This window comes from Mytilus galloprovincialis, chromosome 5 (genome assembly GCF_965363235.1).
Source record: "Mytilus galloprovincialis chromosome 5, xbMytGall1.hap1.1, whole genome shotgun sequence".
Lineage (NCBI taxonomy): Eukaryota > Metazoa > Mollusca > Bivalvia > Mytilida > Mytilidae > Mytilus > Mytilus galloprovincialis.
In genome coordinates, this window is record NC_134842.1 from 14,994,641 (window position 1) to 15,011,626 (window position 16,986).

General features: G+C 30.3%; 1 protein-coding gene across 1 annotated transcript; it reads left to right on the forward strand.

The window, feature by feature from the left end:
• Positions 1-1,206: 1,206 nt before the first annotated feature.
• Positions 1,207-13,565, forward strand: LOC143075235 (uncharacterized). Its single transcript, XM_076250592.1, has 12 exons — positions 1,207-2,205; positions 3,271-3,374; positions 4,208-4,312; positions 4,657-5,091; positions 5,602-5,908; positions 6,370-6,578; positions 7,534-7,809; positions 8,304-8,508; positions 9,077-9,171; positions 9,846-10,017; positions 10,706-10,810; positions 11,777-13,565. Exons 1-11 carry the CDS (start codon positions 2,046-2,048, stop codon positions 10,792-10,794), a joined length of 2,157 nt encoding a protein of 718 aa, XP_076106707.1. The 5' UTR covers positions 1,207-2,045; the 3' UTR covers positions 10,795-10,810; positions 11,777-13,565.
• The last annotated feature ends 3,421 nt before the right edge of the window (positions 13,566-16,986 follow it).

Genomic DNA, 16,986 nt, shown 5'->3' on the forward strand with positions numbered 1-16,986 from the left:
CCCTACCAGGTCCCTTTCCTAGAACCCCTGTGGAGACTTAAATCTAGAATTAGAATAGGCCCATATAATATGCGACGGGGTTAAACTAGTTTTGTCATGCCCATACCCTCTCCCATCTATATTTACATAATAGTTATTGAAAAACTGGTCATTATCGTGATATATGGACTGCCCACAGGACAGTGGTATTGACTGAGACAGCGATAATGACTGAGCCAAAGGCGAGGTCATTATCGCTGTCGCTGTTAATACCACCGACCTACGGGCTGTCCATTTATCACGATAATGACCAGTTTTTCAATAACTATTATGTTTATTTCATTGAGAAACTATGTTTTCAAAAGATTTCATAAAATAAAAATTCAAATTGTTGAAAGTAAACTCGAGATAATGTACGATTTATTAAGGAAAGAGTGAAGACCGTTCATAGTTTTAGATATCTATATAAGTTTACAATAATTTCATCAAAAGCAAAACGTTCATTAGAGTTATCTGCACTAGCAGACGTGTCGTCCATTTTCCTAACTGTAAACTGCAAACACATCTGAATCTGTTACTCAAACAGACAAACCACGCCCCACCGGTCATTATCATGTAAAAGTCTGTTAACGACGGGTTTTCCGGTCCGTGTTGTTCTGTTAATGACCAATGGAACTTATTACTGAAGAATAAAGAATGTCATGTGGCCTCTTTTTATCCAATAAGATAAGCTTATTCTTACCGATATGAAATAATTCAGATTAATGATGTTAATATTACATTCAGTCGCATTGTCAAATTTTTACCACAAAGCTCCAAATATATAAAGAAATTATAATGTCCGTCTGCGTTTGTCTGTTAGCAATTCAGGACCAGATGTTTGTAAGATCAGTGTCATTGGCTTCAAATCTGACACTATCAGTACGTCAATAGCTAGCCTACTAAACATCTAATAAACGGGTATTAGTATTTGCTACAGAGAAGGTGGTATGACTGCAATATGACCTGTATAATACAATTTTGTATTAAAGTCAGGTAACGGCCGTGAATAGTCTATTTCTCAGATTTCTATAATTTGGCACACATCGTTGGCTTGTTGAAGTGTATCTGTAAATCCCCAAAAATAATGCATTTATCTCTTTTTTTCTGAAATACTATTGATTTTATTTTTTCAAAATAGGTAGTCAATTATACGAAAGCACATGAAATCCACAAAAAGTTCTTAACACCAGTTCTTCCTAAGGATCAAACTCATGAAGACATGAATGTTCATAGATTTTCAAAAATTTTTGTAGGGACACTTCATTTGGTAATAGTAAGTCAAAAATGTATTCAGATCTGATAGAGTTGCTGTGGTTGCTATGGATACAGCATGTCAAATTTCTAATATTGAAATTTAAACCAAAAAATGAGTTTCTTGATAAATGATACAAATTGCAGAGACTTTGTTTAATTAAATGAATATGCACTAAATTAATAATATTGAAATGGTAAAATGAAAATTTTAATTTGTCTAAATTTACCTTGGAGGCCTGATTGATTGTGTGAGAGCTCAATATATAGGGCTTTGCATTGTTTTTCTTGAAAATCTTAAGAATTTTCACAGGAAAAATATATTAAATGCACCAAACATCATTAAATTTAGTATAGATATTTTAAAATAAGCTACCAAAGACAATCAATTAAGAAAAAAACATTAGTGGGGTAAATACTATTTTTTTTACAATAACCATTGAAATTTTTCAAATAAGCATCATTTTTGTCAGAGAGTTACTTCCCTTTTATTGCCTCATTTATTTAGAAGCAAAAACAATCTATTGTCCATAACAACATAACAGACGACAGAAGATGGTAATATGTGTGCTCCTAGTTGAGAAATAATCATAGAACAGTGAGATGAATTGTAGGTTAAGTTGTTTTGACACATCTGTGTGTTGTAGTAGTTCTTTTGAAAGCTCTGTGACATAGAAAGGGAAACATCAGACATAGTATTGTCAGAAGTTGGTCTGTTTTTCTGTCAGAGAACCAAAAACTTTTCAGTTTGTAATGTTCATTTGGAGAAAATCATGGTTAAAAACCGGTCTAAGAATAAATCTGTTCGATGTGCTATTCCAACACTACTTTCACATCATAAGAAGACAGCTCCACGGGCGGAGAGAAACATAACAAAGGATGCAATGATGAAGATTCACAGCAGTACTGGCATTGTACTGGCTATTGGAACCCGTAAGTATTATAAAAATTCATTGCCAATCATTTGATCAAATGCTTTATAATTGAATATAAATATATATGGATGATCTGTATTTTAATAAAATATTTCTGACCCCATTTCATCTTGAAACAGATCTTGAATAAAGTAGAGGTTTAATCATCAAAAATATTTTCGAAATTATGAATGAATTGACAGTGTTACTAACACTGAGTTGTTGATTATGATCATATATCATCTGTTCTAGATGTTAGATTGATAAACAGTACTTAAAATACTTTTTTAGAACAAATGTCAAATTACCTCCCTTTACAAACTGTTAGGCTAACAGGAGTTGCCGCTAACGCCGTTAAATTTTGCTGTATAAAATATTCTGACTTTTAAGTGACATAAAAGACAATAAGCACACATCAAATTATTGCATTTTATAAAAAAAAAAGTAATTTGTAAAGAAATATTTGCTAGAATATTATCTAGTATGCAAATGTCATTTACCTTAAAATAGTATCAGATAAAAAGTATATCAAATCTAAAATTCCTATATTAAAAAGAAATGTGAAAGTTTTGTTGAAATGTGTATGATTCGTACAACACACACCATCAACATTTACTTGAAAACCAGTATATTTTACTACCAATTGGGTGTCTCCAAGCAAAATAATCCATTACCTATGTACATTATATTCCTCACAGAGTTTGTATAAATGCACTCAATTATCTACTGAAACACAATATGCCTAATTTTATATTTGTTTGTTGTGCCTCTTGATATACTGTTACTGTTGGGCCTGATCACCATAAAGGAGGCAAATGCGCTTATTAAATAATTTTAAATCATTTACCTTCTTAGTGCTTTTATTTCTTCTTTTTTTTTATAGCATCTTTATGTAAGACTAGTATGTGCATTTAATACTTTTTTTTTACAATAAGCAACAATTTATTCTATCAAGTCAACTTTACAGAGTTTTATCATGTTTATTGCTTATATTTATTTACTTTCAATAAAATGTATCATAATATATTGTATGTATGTTTTTTTTTAAATTATTGAATGTAGCATGTTATTTTTTTACAAACAGCTATCTGTTCAAACTGCAGAAAACACTTGTCATCAGGCAAACCAGATGAACATCTTGAAGTTTCAGTGCCAAGTGAGGAAATCTCTGTAGAGACATTGTCAGAGGTATTTTGTATATTATTATACTGTATTAAAAATAATAATATGTATATATAATAATAAATATATAGTATATTGATAAATGATTTTTCATTTGATATTAATAAATTGCATTTAATGCTATTAATTCAATTAGAAACCCTTCTGATAAAGTATGTTATTCCACCAAAAATATTGATGAACTTTCAAAATACTAAATACTGTTATCATTTTTTTTATAAAACACATAATGACATAAACTCAGTATTTGGTTGTATCATTTACGCCTGTGATATTCATTGAAATCATCTGGAACTTGAAAGAATTTGTGAATGAATAAATGTAGATATTCAAAAAGGCTATCATACCACATCTTCTTTTTTATATTTATATTTCATAAAGATTTTTTGCTTTAAAAGTATTAGAGTAACTGAACAAAAATCAATAAAAAAAAAAAATAAAATTGGGATGAATTGCAAATGAGAAAACTCACCACTTCAAACCAAATGTCTGTCAAGAACATTATATTTAGTAAAGGTTATACTATAAGGCTTTCAACACATAGCAATTTATTACATACAAGAAAATACATATTCTATATATAAATGTTTTATGTTTTGCTGACTTTTCTCTATATCATTAGTAGTTAATGTACAAACTAAAAGCACTTAACATAATTAAAAAACCGAAGGCAAAATGGTTTCTTGTCAAATACAGCCAAGTCAGATTTTCATGAACACACCCAATAGCAAAACATAAATATAGAAAATAAAAAAATGAGTACAAATATGGTAGAGTATTTAGTTCAATTATGTTAATGAAGCTCTCATTTCATTATTACCGTAATTTTATCTTTTCAGATTGACTATAACAAACATTTAGCTTTAAACATTGATGGAGAGAAAAGAGAAGACAAACGCTACAGTTCTGATTCCTGTACAAAACTTTGGAATGATCACCAAAAGGTACTTTACATTTTAACATTATAACAGATAATCTAATCTTTAATATTAACAAATAAATTTTAAAGTATTGAATTGATATATATTGGATTTACACAATAAGATGAAGGCATGTCAATGAGACTACATAACCATATGCCAAATAAAGGTTTTGACACAAATGTGTTGGCTCCCTTATGAAAATAAGAAATGAGGATGCAACCTGGCATCAATTAATGTACACTGTGGACATATTTTTCTTGTTGTATTGCATTTTTTCAAAAGTGTGAGTTATTTGTTGAGTTGTAATTCATGTATGATTAGACAACCAATTCAGAATATATTACTTAAAGCATATTTTCTTTTAGACAACAGTAACAGAAGGAGAGAGTCAAACAGAGAGTGAAAGTATGTGCTTAGAGACAGGTGACAGTCAATATTCAGAGGCATCAGTTTGTGTGATGGACAAGTTACAGAAGCTGAATTCCTTCCTGGCAATATCAGATGTGTCACCTGTGAAAGAAAAATTGATTCCATTATCATCATCTACAGATAAAACCAAGCAGAGATGCCTGTCAAAAGCACTAAAGTGTATGTCAGCTATTTGTGAAACAATCTGCCCTGGTGAGGGAGATTTGTTGTTCAAGTCTGTGATTTCAGCACATAAACCTGAAAAGTCCTCTACACTTGATCAAACAGCACTTATATTAAAGGACATATATATTTCAGCAGAAACATGGTCATTAAGAAGGCAAATTCTTTCAGTTTTATCCAGAAGTTACAGCTTTAATGAGGTCAGAGAGGTATGTTGTATCTTATTTGCAAGTTGTATATGTCATATATATATATAATATAAAAAGAAGATGTGGTATGGTTGCCAATGAAACATATAACTCTCATCAAGAGACAAAAATGACACAGAAATTATCAACTATACGTCACTGTACAGCCTTTAACAATGACCATAGCCCATATCACATAGTCACCAGCTATAAAAGGCCCAGAAATGAGCCAAAATATTTATTACATGGAATTTATTTGAATATATTGCATTATAATGGAGATAACTGTATTGTGTTTAAAGCCATGGCCTTAGAAAAACATAATTTTATTGACGCAAATATAGGTTTACCTAGCTTCTCTTCACTTCGCTTGGTAAACTGAGATTGCAAGAGTAAATTCTACCTTTAACGATGGCAAAGCTTTAAATACAATACATATATCATGTATATGTCTAAATTTTCCAGATATTTATTTTTATTGATAGTATTTATGTTGATTTTATATCTATTCAATTTTTATTTCTTTTTTAGATGATACCGGATCTGACAAAGTACCGATTTTATGCTGCCAAACTGCACAGTGATGAAGTAGGCTGTGGCATCCCTGTGTCCAAAGAAAGACTAACGAGAAACAAGATAGACATAGCAGAGTTAGAACACTTTATAGATTTTATTATCAGTTCAGATGTTGTTAAAGATCTACCTTTTGGTATGAAGACTATGAAGCTTACAACTGGAGAGATAGTCGCTGTGCCAAATTTGATTCGAAGCCTTGCACCTTCATCTCTTATTAATCAGTTCATTCAGTTCTGTGATTCAGAAAATGTTGGTCATTTAGGTAAGTTTATAAAAATAGATAAACACTTTTAAACTTATAATTATTTTGATTTGAGCCCACTGATGAAATTTTTAATAATTGACAAAACTCGCATCTGGTGTTGAACAAATTATGAGCCTGGTACCTTGATAAGTATTGAACACAGATGTATACAGCTGTTAACAAATTATAAATAAAGGGTTGAAAATAAATTGAGAGTCATGAAACAGTGATATATACATGCATGTACATAGTAATCTAGTATTCAGGTTGATATAATATACAAGAAACATGGGACACCTTGACAGCTATTGCTTGTTAATTTGAAAAAGACATTGCACACATAAAATAGATTTTTCTCGGAAAATAAGGATGTTGTAGTCATTAATATATTGATTTCATTCATAATGACAATAAAAAATTGGTGTGTTATCAAATTGAAATTTATATGTGTATAATCAACTATAAATTTGTAATTGTAGGAAGAAGCACAATGTATAAGATCCTTAATGACTGTGCTGCCTCAGTAAGGAAATGTGTTGAGGGTCTTGACTATTACATCGCAGAGGGTGGAAAGGCATTTCAAGATCTTGAAACCATCATAGAAAAACTCTGCATATTCAGTGAAAAGAAGAAAGAACTGAAATCCAAATTGCTAAATGGGAAGCGATATATCAAATCAGATTTCAAGGTATTTGAAAACATATTGATAGTCTAAATCATGTTATAGGAAACATTATAATTAAACAAATTGAATGTGACATGTTAGCTTGTCAATGAGTGAATTACAGCTTGAGCTAGCTGTAATTGTCACCACACACACTATATATATATTGATACCATAAGGCACATTTGAACAATGTTGAATGGAAGTACTTCTTTGAAAAATAACAAATATCCAAGTTCACTCAAACTAGTAGGTCTGAAAATAACTATGAATTTTAACCAAAAAATTGTTCAGTTGAGCAATGGAGACTCCTGTTTTCATTATTATTATGTTCACTGTGTTTTATTTTTTTGTATTTTTTTTGGATGTATAGATCTGTTAATCCTTTATATTTCTTAAGTTTGGGACAAATCTTTCTAATGGTTTATATTTTTTTAAAATCAAAAGGTACATATCAAAAGAAGAATGCTGTTCCAGATCATTGCCAAATGTTTGCTCTAAGTGATAGTGAAAAGTGCTTCTCCCAAAGTTGTAACACCCAGCATAAACACAGTTGTGAACAGTGTATTGACTTGACAGACTTTTTAGCTGAAATAAGTACTCTAACACAGAATGGTACATGGGACAATGAAGATTCCATTGTATTCCAGGTAATTTTTATCACCTTATTTCCATTTCCTTAACTAAATGGAGAAGTATACAAAAGGAATTTTAAATTGTCTTAGCTAATTATCCAATACTGTGGTCCAAACCATTACATTTAAGTACAAAACATTATTTAAAAACTCTTTTTCTCCAAATTGCCATCATAAAAATGTAGTAACCTCCCTTGATAGACATGAAATGACTTCGGTGAATTGCTTTGAGATTGATGGTATACATGTATGTAAGGGCTTAGGTCGTTGAATTGTATTTAAAAAGAAGGACTGTGTGTTAATTAGGAATTAACCACTTTTCTTAACATAATTTACTTTTTCAGGTTGAAAATGCTGTAGAAGCTATAAAAGATTGGAAAAGTCATGCTATGAGAGCTAGGAATCAAGAAGGTGCAAAACAAGATCTACTAAAGAATTTAAATGAGAATCAAGCACTTATCACATGTGACTGGGCAATGAAATTTCTACCACGCAAATTTAGAGAAGGACAGAGTGACTGGTTTGGCAAACGTGGAATCAACTGGCATATTTCAGTAACTTTATACAAACAAGGGGAAGAACTAAAGACAATTACACATGTACACATTTTTTCATCCCAGGTAATAAAAAGATATTGCTAGTTTTTCTTAAAGAACAAAACTATTAAGGGATATAATTGGTATTTATTATTTCAAGTTTTCAGCTTTTGGAAAAGATCAAAATTTCTTCAGATAATTTATTAGCTTTCAGAAATCTTTTGGTAATTGGAATGTGTTCTTTGCATATAAATTAGGCTAACTTTTATTCAACTTCAATATCAAATCTTTGAAATAATTTTTGTAATTTATTTCAATTTCTGTAAATTCATAAATTATTGCAAAAAATGTGTCCAGGTTGTTTCATCTCAGTAATTCATAATAACAGCAGACAATTACTTTCTGAATTTACAATAACAATGAATAAATCATTTTGTTATAATTAGGAATGCTGATTTCCTTTTTATTTATTTCTGTATCATTTTTGAGCTGCATTGTTTAAATTTACAGCACAGATTAAGAAGTTTAATCCAAATGGCTTTTTACAAGTAATATAACATTGTCATGATATATTTTAGATATCTCAAGATGGTTCTGTTACTGCTTCTGTGTTGTGTGATGTAGTCCATGATCTGACAAAACAAGTACCAAACATACAGGAGGTAAACTTCTTCTCTGATAATGCAGGATGTTATAAGAACACAATGATGATGGTAGCGCTTAAAGATGAACTAGAAGATAAGTTGAAAACATACAACTTCAGTGAAGCACAGGATGGCAAAGGTAAAATTTCATAGTTTTCAACTTGGTTTTTCAACAGAAAAAATATTTCAATATAAAAAAAGAAGATGTGGTATGATATCCAATGAGACAACAATTAGAGATAACCGAAAGGCCTTCAACAATGAGCAAAGCACATACCGCATAGTTAGCTATAAAAGTCCCCTAAATTACAATGTAAAACAATTCAAACAAGAAAACTGACGGCCTTAATTATATAAAAAATTGAACGAAAAACAATTATTTAACACATAAACAAACGACAACCACTGAATTACAGACTCCTGACTTGGGACAGGCACATACATACAAGTCAGCTTTAGATTGAAGTTTTTTTTTGTTTTTTGTTGTCTTCAGATGGGAAAAGAATTATCAAAAGTTGTTTTTTGTAACCTGCAACTGCATTAATGTATTGTCCAAATTGTATACATGTATAATGGACTAATGGTATTCGGATTTTTGCATTTGCAGAAAAACTTTTTTTTGTAGTTTTTCACATACAAAATGTATATGAATATTGATTTTGCAACCATTGCATTCTATGTATTGACAGTTTACACATGTTTTGCAGGTCCATGTGACCGCAGGGCTTCACATATCAAGGCATGTGTTAGAAGATACATTAATGAGGGACATGATGTCACATCTGCAGAGGAGATGAAACAGGTGAGTCTGAATAAAATACTTTAGTTTAAATTTAGTATACGAAAATTTATATGCAAACATTAAGAGTAAGAAGATTACATAGTTAGAAGTATACCAATTACAAAAGGTATAATGTGTTTTGAATGTCTTGATGAAACAATGAAACAAATCTCCATCAGAGATATATAATCAGATAAAGTCACTGTATAACCTTTAATAGAAAACAAAATTCATTACTGCATTGCATGCTGTACAGGGCTGAAATAAGTGAAAAATTATTTTTGAACACCTTAAGAAAAATTACAACCTAATTAACAAATAACAAGGTAACAATGCATCTGACTTGGGACAGGCACACATAGTACATTGCAAGGTTTAACATTGCTTGCTAGTTTGATTTCATCCCTTCCCTGAATAACATGTTACAGATCATATATAAACACAGTTCATCAAAAGTGTGTACACTACAGTAAAAATCAATTAAAATGGCATACCCCATCAAGATGGCATAACGAACAACAAACAATAAACTGAGGACACAAAGTATTATTTTAGAAATGGTATGCATTAATTTCAGCCAAGACGTTATGCATAGTTATATGATAAGAGAATTGGTATTCATTATGCATATCCAGGAAGCTATGCACTTTTATAAGCATAGCAATTCTAATTTTCATTTCTGCTTCTTTTTACAGGCTATAGATGTTAAACAGAAAGGATCATTTAGGGTTAGAGTTGTTGACATTGTAACTAATTTGGATGCAGAGAAGTCACAGATTAAACCAATTACTGGAATTACACAATTGCATAATTTTTCTTTTGATGTCAATGGAATAACAGTTTGGAAGGCATATGGAATAGGAGAAGGTAATAAACAGAATTATGAATCAGACTTATGAATTACTAAGAAATGTAGTTTTATGTCTCAAAGAACATCATCTGCTTGTTTAACATGGTTAAGGCGTACATTTAATTTATTGTACTTTTTCTTGCTTAAACAAATAGTCAATAGTTACTGCTTGGACCTTGGTGACCAATTTGTCTAAATTGCTACTGTAATCATGCACTAGCCAGTCATCACCAAGTTTGTTAGTTCATTCTCTGATCATGCATTATACACACCCAATATATTAAATAGGATTCCCTATCGAAAGTCAGTGGTATTTTCAGGTCACCCCTGCTTCCTCCATCCATTCATCCTAATTGCCCCAAAACAGCCAAAAAAAGGTGCTTAAAAGTGGCATTAAAATACCAACAAACAAAAAGTCAATCAAAATCAGTGTAATGCTCCTGGCATGGCTCTGATAAAGCTGTGTGCATTTTGATCAATTTTTTTTACACTTTTTGAAGAAATGTCAAATAAAGTAGTTATTTGGTTTTCATCTTGATAACTATGGAGAAACTGTTCAAATATAAGTTGTCTTTCATGTGTGATTTTCACAAATTTTGTCACAGTATTTCTGTCACTGAAGTTTAAACTAGTTGTTGAAATACATTGAGATTGTATCAATTTGACCATAGGAAATGGTGATTAATAAGTATATATTTTTTGTAGGAAAGCGAATATCAAGGGACAACATTGGAACCACAGAGCAAAGAACCAATCTGTTGGTTAAAGTTGATTGGACAATTACAGCTCCTTAGTTGTTAGAGGAAGAAGGTAATCCATTTGTTTTTAAAATAAACAGTTACTGTAAATTCAGAAATAGTTGCAAAGTTTTTATCATTGTGAAAAATGCAAGAGTTGTTGACCCAATAATTGAAGCACAAATTTAGAGATATTTTAGAACGAATTGAACAGTTTTTTCTCTCAAAATTGTAAAAATCAAAATTGCAATAAGTCTAAAATGAAAAAATTGCAATAATAAATGCATGCAATAATTTCTGAATTTACAGTATTCAACTTCCAGCTAAATTTCATTTTATTTTTTATAATTTATTAAAACAATTTAAATCAACTCAGTTTTTTACTTTTAAACCTAAGAGTTGCATGATTTTTCTTGGGTTTCTTTATGTGTAATACCACCAAATCATAGTCCATCACATCCTAAAAAGGGTAAACTAAAAATTCATTTGAAATTTATCCTACATTTCATTGCAGTAAAAATATCTGTGTCATAGACATAAATCTTGGTGCTTCATAGCACCATTATTATAGTATTTGGTGTTTCAAAAGAATATTTTGGATGCTTGAGATTAAATGCATACTAAAGCTTGTACACAGGAAAAAAGTGTGAATTTTTCAATGTTAACTTACTGTGATGGTTATTTTCGTATATGCAATGAAATGATATGTAAATTTTTATATAAAGTACTGGACAGGATACATCACCTGTTTATAAATTGCACTTGTAAAAGAGTTAATTAATTACAAGATGAACACAAATTCAACCTGAAAAATTCAACCAAAAAAATGTAATATTGTGGAAGAGTCAGAACATAAAATGATCTGTATTTTCTATCCAAGGTTAAACTAAACAGTAAAAGTAAAGGTTATACATTTTACATGTTTCTCAATAAGAGAATTACTGCAGTTGACTGTGATTATTTATTGGTAATAATTTCATCATATTTAAACACGAAATAAAATGTTAGAAAATAATATGTGTTTATTTAATCATTTCAGTTATGGCACAAGAAGAAGAACTTATTGAACCAAATCCAAAAAAACAAAAGACGAACTCCATAAATCAGCCATATGATTGCCCAAAAGATGGTTGCACAAGAGCTTTTAAAACTCAATGTGCACTGGAGCAACACATCATTGTTGGTAATTGTGATTATCACAATGAAAAAACAACTCAAGATAAAGCAAAATCTATGTATGGGCAAAAGGTTAATTCTTTGTTTCACGGAACAAGGGTTCAACTGGATTGTAACTTTAATGACTGCTGTACATCAGAATCAGTAAAAGGATGGGCACTGAAGGGTAAAAAGAAAAGAACAGTTTTTAGTCAATCTCAAGTGAATTACATGAAGGAGAAATTTGATATTGGGAAGGTATCAGGAAGAAAAGTTGATCCCTTTCAAGCAGCTGATGAGATGAGACACTGCAAGAAGAGGGGAAATATGTATTTTCCAGGAAGGACTATTTAACTGGGCAGCAGATTACAGCCTATTTTTCAAGGTTGGCACTCAAAGACAGAAAGACCGACCTTGAAGATTTCAGATCTGCCGAAGAGGAAACTAACAAAAGATGCCTTAAACAGGAGATTTTGGATAGTGTTACTTTATAACTTTGATCAAACAGTTTCTTCCAACATTTAGCTCAATCATCTAGTAGTTTTTGAATAACATATTTATAGATATATATATATAATTCAGTTTAAATGTATATGTACTTTTATGTTATTTTGTTAATTCTAGTACGACCAAACGCCATATCTCATTTTTCAAGGCAAAAACTTGAATTTTGCAAATTTGACCTTGACAGTTTGAAGTTGTCCTGAAAGTGCAATTTGAACTTTTTTGACCTCAAAATGACATATTCTGATTTACTGACTAGCTTGATTAAAGATAACAATTCAAGAAGATCTGTTATCATACTAGACTAAAACTAGACGAAATATTATTTTTCTATATTTGATCATGTAATTTCACCTGAACACTTGACCTTGAATTTTGTGGAAATGACCTTGGTATTTGACCAGTTTGATTTATAAAAACTTATATATAATGCCCTTAAAGTTATCAGATTGAATATTAATCTATTAATTGAAGGTAACATGAAGATAGTTTAAACATATCAGGAAGTGGAGTAATTTTTTTTAACATATTTTTTTTTTATTTTGACCTTGACCTTCAATCTTGATTTTTTAAATCTGGCAAGTCTTATTTGTATTTCTTTCTTTATAGCAATAAACAATGTAGATATATACTATTAACATTAAAGAAACAGTCAGAAATATCATTAGAAATCTACAAATTTTGGTAAAAATGTCAATATTTCAGATCTATGACATTGACCTCTGACCTTGACCTTTAGAGAATGGATCTAAAATTCCTTATAAATCTTTTGTTTTTCATAGCATCTCATTGGCCTATCCTTTTTGAACATTTTGGTTAATAATTGAATATAAGAAAATGAAAAAAACATTACTTTGATATGTGTCAAATGCAGAAAATTTGCAACTGGGTTGGGGCTTTTTGGGGTTCATGTCTAACTATAAATACTTCTTACCCCACTAAATTTTTTTAAATTTTGGACAGCATGATAATAATGTTCTTTAAAAAGAGTAATAACTTTATCACTGATTTGGTGCATTTTTATAAATTAGCCTTAGAAATCCATACAAAATTTGACATTTCAAAAAAATGAAAAAGGGGGGTGACCTTCTATATTTTTTTTATAGTAAGGAAATATCGAAATTTACCAATAGATGTATTTATTTCATGATTTAACTTTATTAAGTTCATGTTTTCTTTGTTACTGCCCTATCAGTTATGCATAATGAGAATTGAATTATAGAAAATGGCAAAAAAAGGGTATTTGTTCCATGTAAAATGGATGGAAATAAGCATGAGTGGTTACCATGGCAACCGTACTGAAACTTTGAATTTTTTTATTGTTTAAGTTATTGTGGGGTGGTAATAGATTCTGTATACAAGTATGACCAAATTCTGAGACTATGCATGTCTGGCCCCCTCATTAAAATTCTGGTCCTTACAGAGAATTCCTCTTTAAAAATTTTACATTAAATCATCAAATTTTCCATGTTTACTCCATAATTTTTTCTTGAAAAACCATATGTTCTTGGTATGAAAATTTCCGTTTCTATGATGTAGAACAATAATAGGGTTACCAACTTCGTTTTTACGGTATACATCAATCAAAGTTGTGCCCTAGGTGAAAACATAACAAGCAAATGGCGAAATAATCATAACGTAAATGCATAATATAACGTAAAACGTTGATTTTCGACATTTATCAGTACCTTTAAGGTATTGGTTAATACACAACAAAACAAAAAAAAGTCTGTGACCATTTGATTATTGTATATCATTAAAACGGACATTAAAGTATCAGCAATATTATTTTTTTCGATTTTCAGATATAACTATACAATTCCAAGTCATATGCAAAATTATACCAAAATCTATGACAAAGCCCATTTACTGTTCCTTGACCTTAAAATGGATTATCTTATGAAAGTTAAACCCTTGCAAATTATAAAAAAAAAAAAAAAAAACATTTTTCAGTTTCAAAACCCTAACTGTAATTAAAGAGCATGCAGTCTTAAAATACCTTTGATTTTTGAACCCAAACTTAAGCCCTCCAATCCCCAGTCCTTTACTTTCTTGGTTGGTTTCTTAAAGTATGTCTTAAACTTTGAAACAAAAATGTCAAGTTAGTAAATAGCTGTAAAAATTACTACAAAGCCAGTGATTACCTGTACTTACTGAAACAATTAGTAAATACATGTTATCACTTATTTGACTAGTAATTACAGGTATTTACTGAATTGTTTAGTAATAACGTGTAATTCCTATTTTCAGCTATTTACTGTAACATATATATATCTGATAACGCTGTTAATATTTCGAATATTCGAAATGGAAATAACTGGTCTTAAACCGTCCGATTTCTTTCACTTCTAATCAAATTTCCGTTTCAGTTTTGCGTCAATTAATCTTTTATACAGCTTATCTAGCTTTGGAATTGGTTTAATTCATTTTTTTGTGACAACAGAGAATGTCTGTTCCAATAACAGTAATATATTGATATTCAAAAGTCATTAATCGATTAGGAGAAGACAAATCCGGGTTACAAACTTAAACACAGTGAAACAAACGAACTATAAGAGGTAAAACACAGAAACAACAGAACACTGAAATGCAACAAAAATTAAACTACAAAGCAACATACATTCAAACGAACTATTAGATAATGACTGTCTTATTTCTGACTTGGTTCAGGACTTTAAAAAATAAATGGTGAACCAAGTCATGAATATGGCTATTGTAGTCCATTCGTCTGATGTGTTTAAGCTTTTGATTTTGCCAATTGTTAAGAAAATCTCGTTTCGAATTATCTTAGGAGTCTTTTTTATTTACTTTTCTTATATGATGTTTAGGTTAAGTATGCCACAACTGCACAAAGAAAAAAAAACCAAACACCAGTCTTCAGAACACACAAAAAAAAGATTGAGTAACAAGAACTTAATTAAAAATATGTAAGCATCTCCTGCTCAACCAATATTATCATACCCGTGCAAAAAGCACATAAAATATGAGCACATAGCAAAAGTTCGATGAAGAGGAGCTAAGTTATTTATCTTTATATGGCTGCTAGGTTAACTTCCAGGTACAGTAAATGGGATATTTCATATTGTTTTGTTCAGACTTGTATACAACTTAGATTCGTTCAAATATAAATGAAAATCGAAAATCGAAAACATAATGCAATTCTATTGAAAATTTCAAATTAGTCAAGGAATTGTTTGAAACTTGTTTTCAATTTGTATAGAAAGCAATGATGACGCCGATAATGTTCTGAACGTGTCTTAAAATCATCAACTCGCCTAAGTACAAACCAGCAGAGTGACGATGCCTACATTTTAGTCATGTGGGGATGAAAGTGACATGACAGATTCAACTAACTACCTTATCCATCAACTGGAATATTGAAGAAAAAAAATATGCATTAGCCACTGACTTCATTTTGGGTGTGTTGACCAATTTATTACTTATTTGGTTATGAAACACACAAAAAGAAAAAAAGATTTTTGTTCAGCTTACAATGGAATGAAATTATTCTTTTTTACGTATGAAAAAAGTCGGTGACCATACTTTTGTCTATCAATGACATCATTTAAACTTTGTGTATCAATAATATATTAATTTGAAAGAACATTCTTACATTTTCTTCTGAAATGCTCGACCAAGTCAATCTATTTTATTCGTTTGATTCGTTTTAACTTGTGATTTTGTCTTTCTGTTTTGAATTTTTCTCGGAGAACACTAATTGTGTGGTTGTATTTTTCTATACACTAGTCATTGGACATTTGATGATTTCAAATCAATTTTGACAACATTTTTTGCCGATTTCATGTGCTTTCTTTACAAATGTGAATCTTTTGGAAAAAAAAAATTAACTTATATTTTAGAAAATGAAATGCCGATTTTCAGTTTAAGATCATCGAGGCAAAGTTGTTCCTTACAATTATAATTATGACAAATTTTAACAGACAAAAACATCAAATAATCAATTAGCGGAAAATAGTTTGTAATTTATAAGCAATAGAAGGATGTTTTTGTGACTGAACTAATAACACACATCCATAACAATTACCGGAAAAAGAAGAGTTTATTACGGATATTTATGATGACAACATATATCTATTTGGTAAACATCGACACTAAGTATTGGATTAATTGATATTTGAATGTAAGTATTCGTTTTACTTTTGGTCAATTTTATGTATTCAAAAAATACAATCTACTATTCATACATTTACGTAACCATTAGTGCTTGACATTGCAGAATTTAACAAAGAAAGCAATGGGGCTATGAATAAGTGGTTTTATGCCTTAAGGTGCGGGATGTTTTAGTTGTGTTAAAGACCAATTAGTGGCATTGAGCGGTTTGTTGTCTCTTTGAATAATCTCGTTTTCCTATTCGTCAATTTTTCCCGAACAAAAGGAATAGGTATTGTATTTCCATTATCTTGTTTTATTCCTAACATAATCCCCCTTTTCTCAGCTATGTAAGAAAAGAAAATGCCTGTACCAAGTCAGGAATATGACAGTTTTTATTCATTTGATGTGTTTGAGCTTTTGATTTTGCCATTTGATAAGGGACTTTCCGTTTTGATTTTTACTCCGAGTTCAGTATTT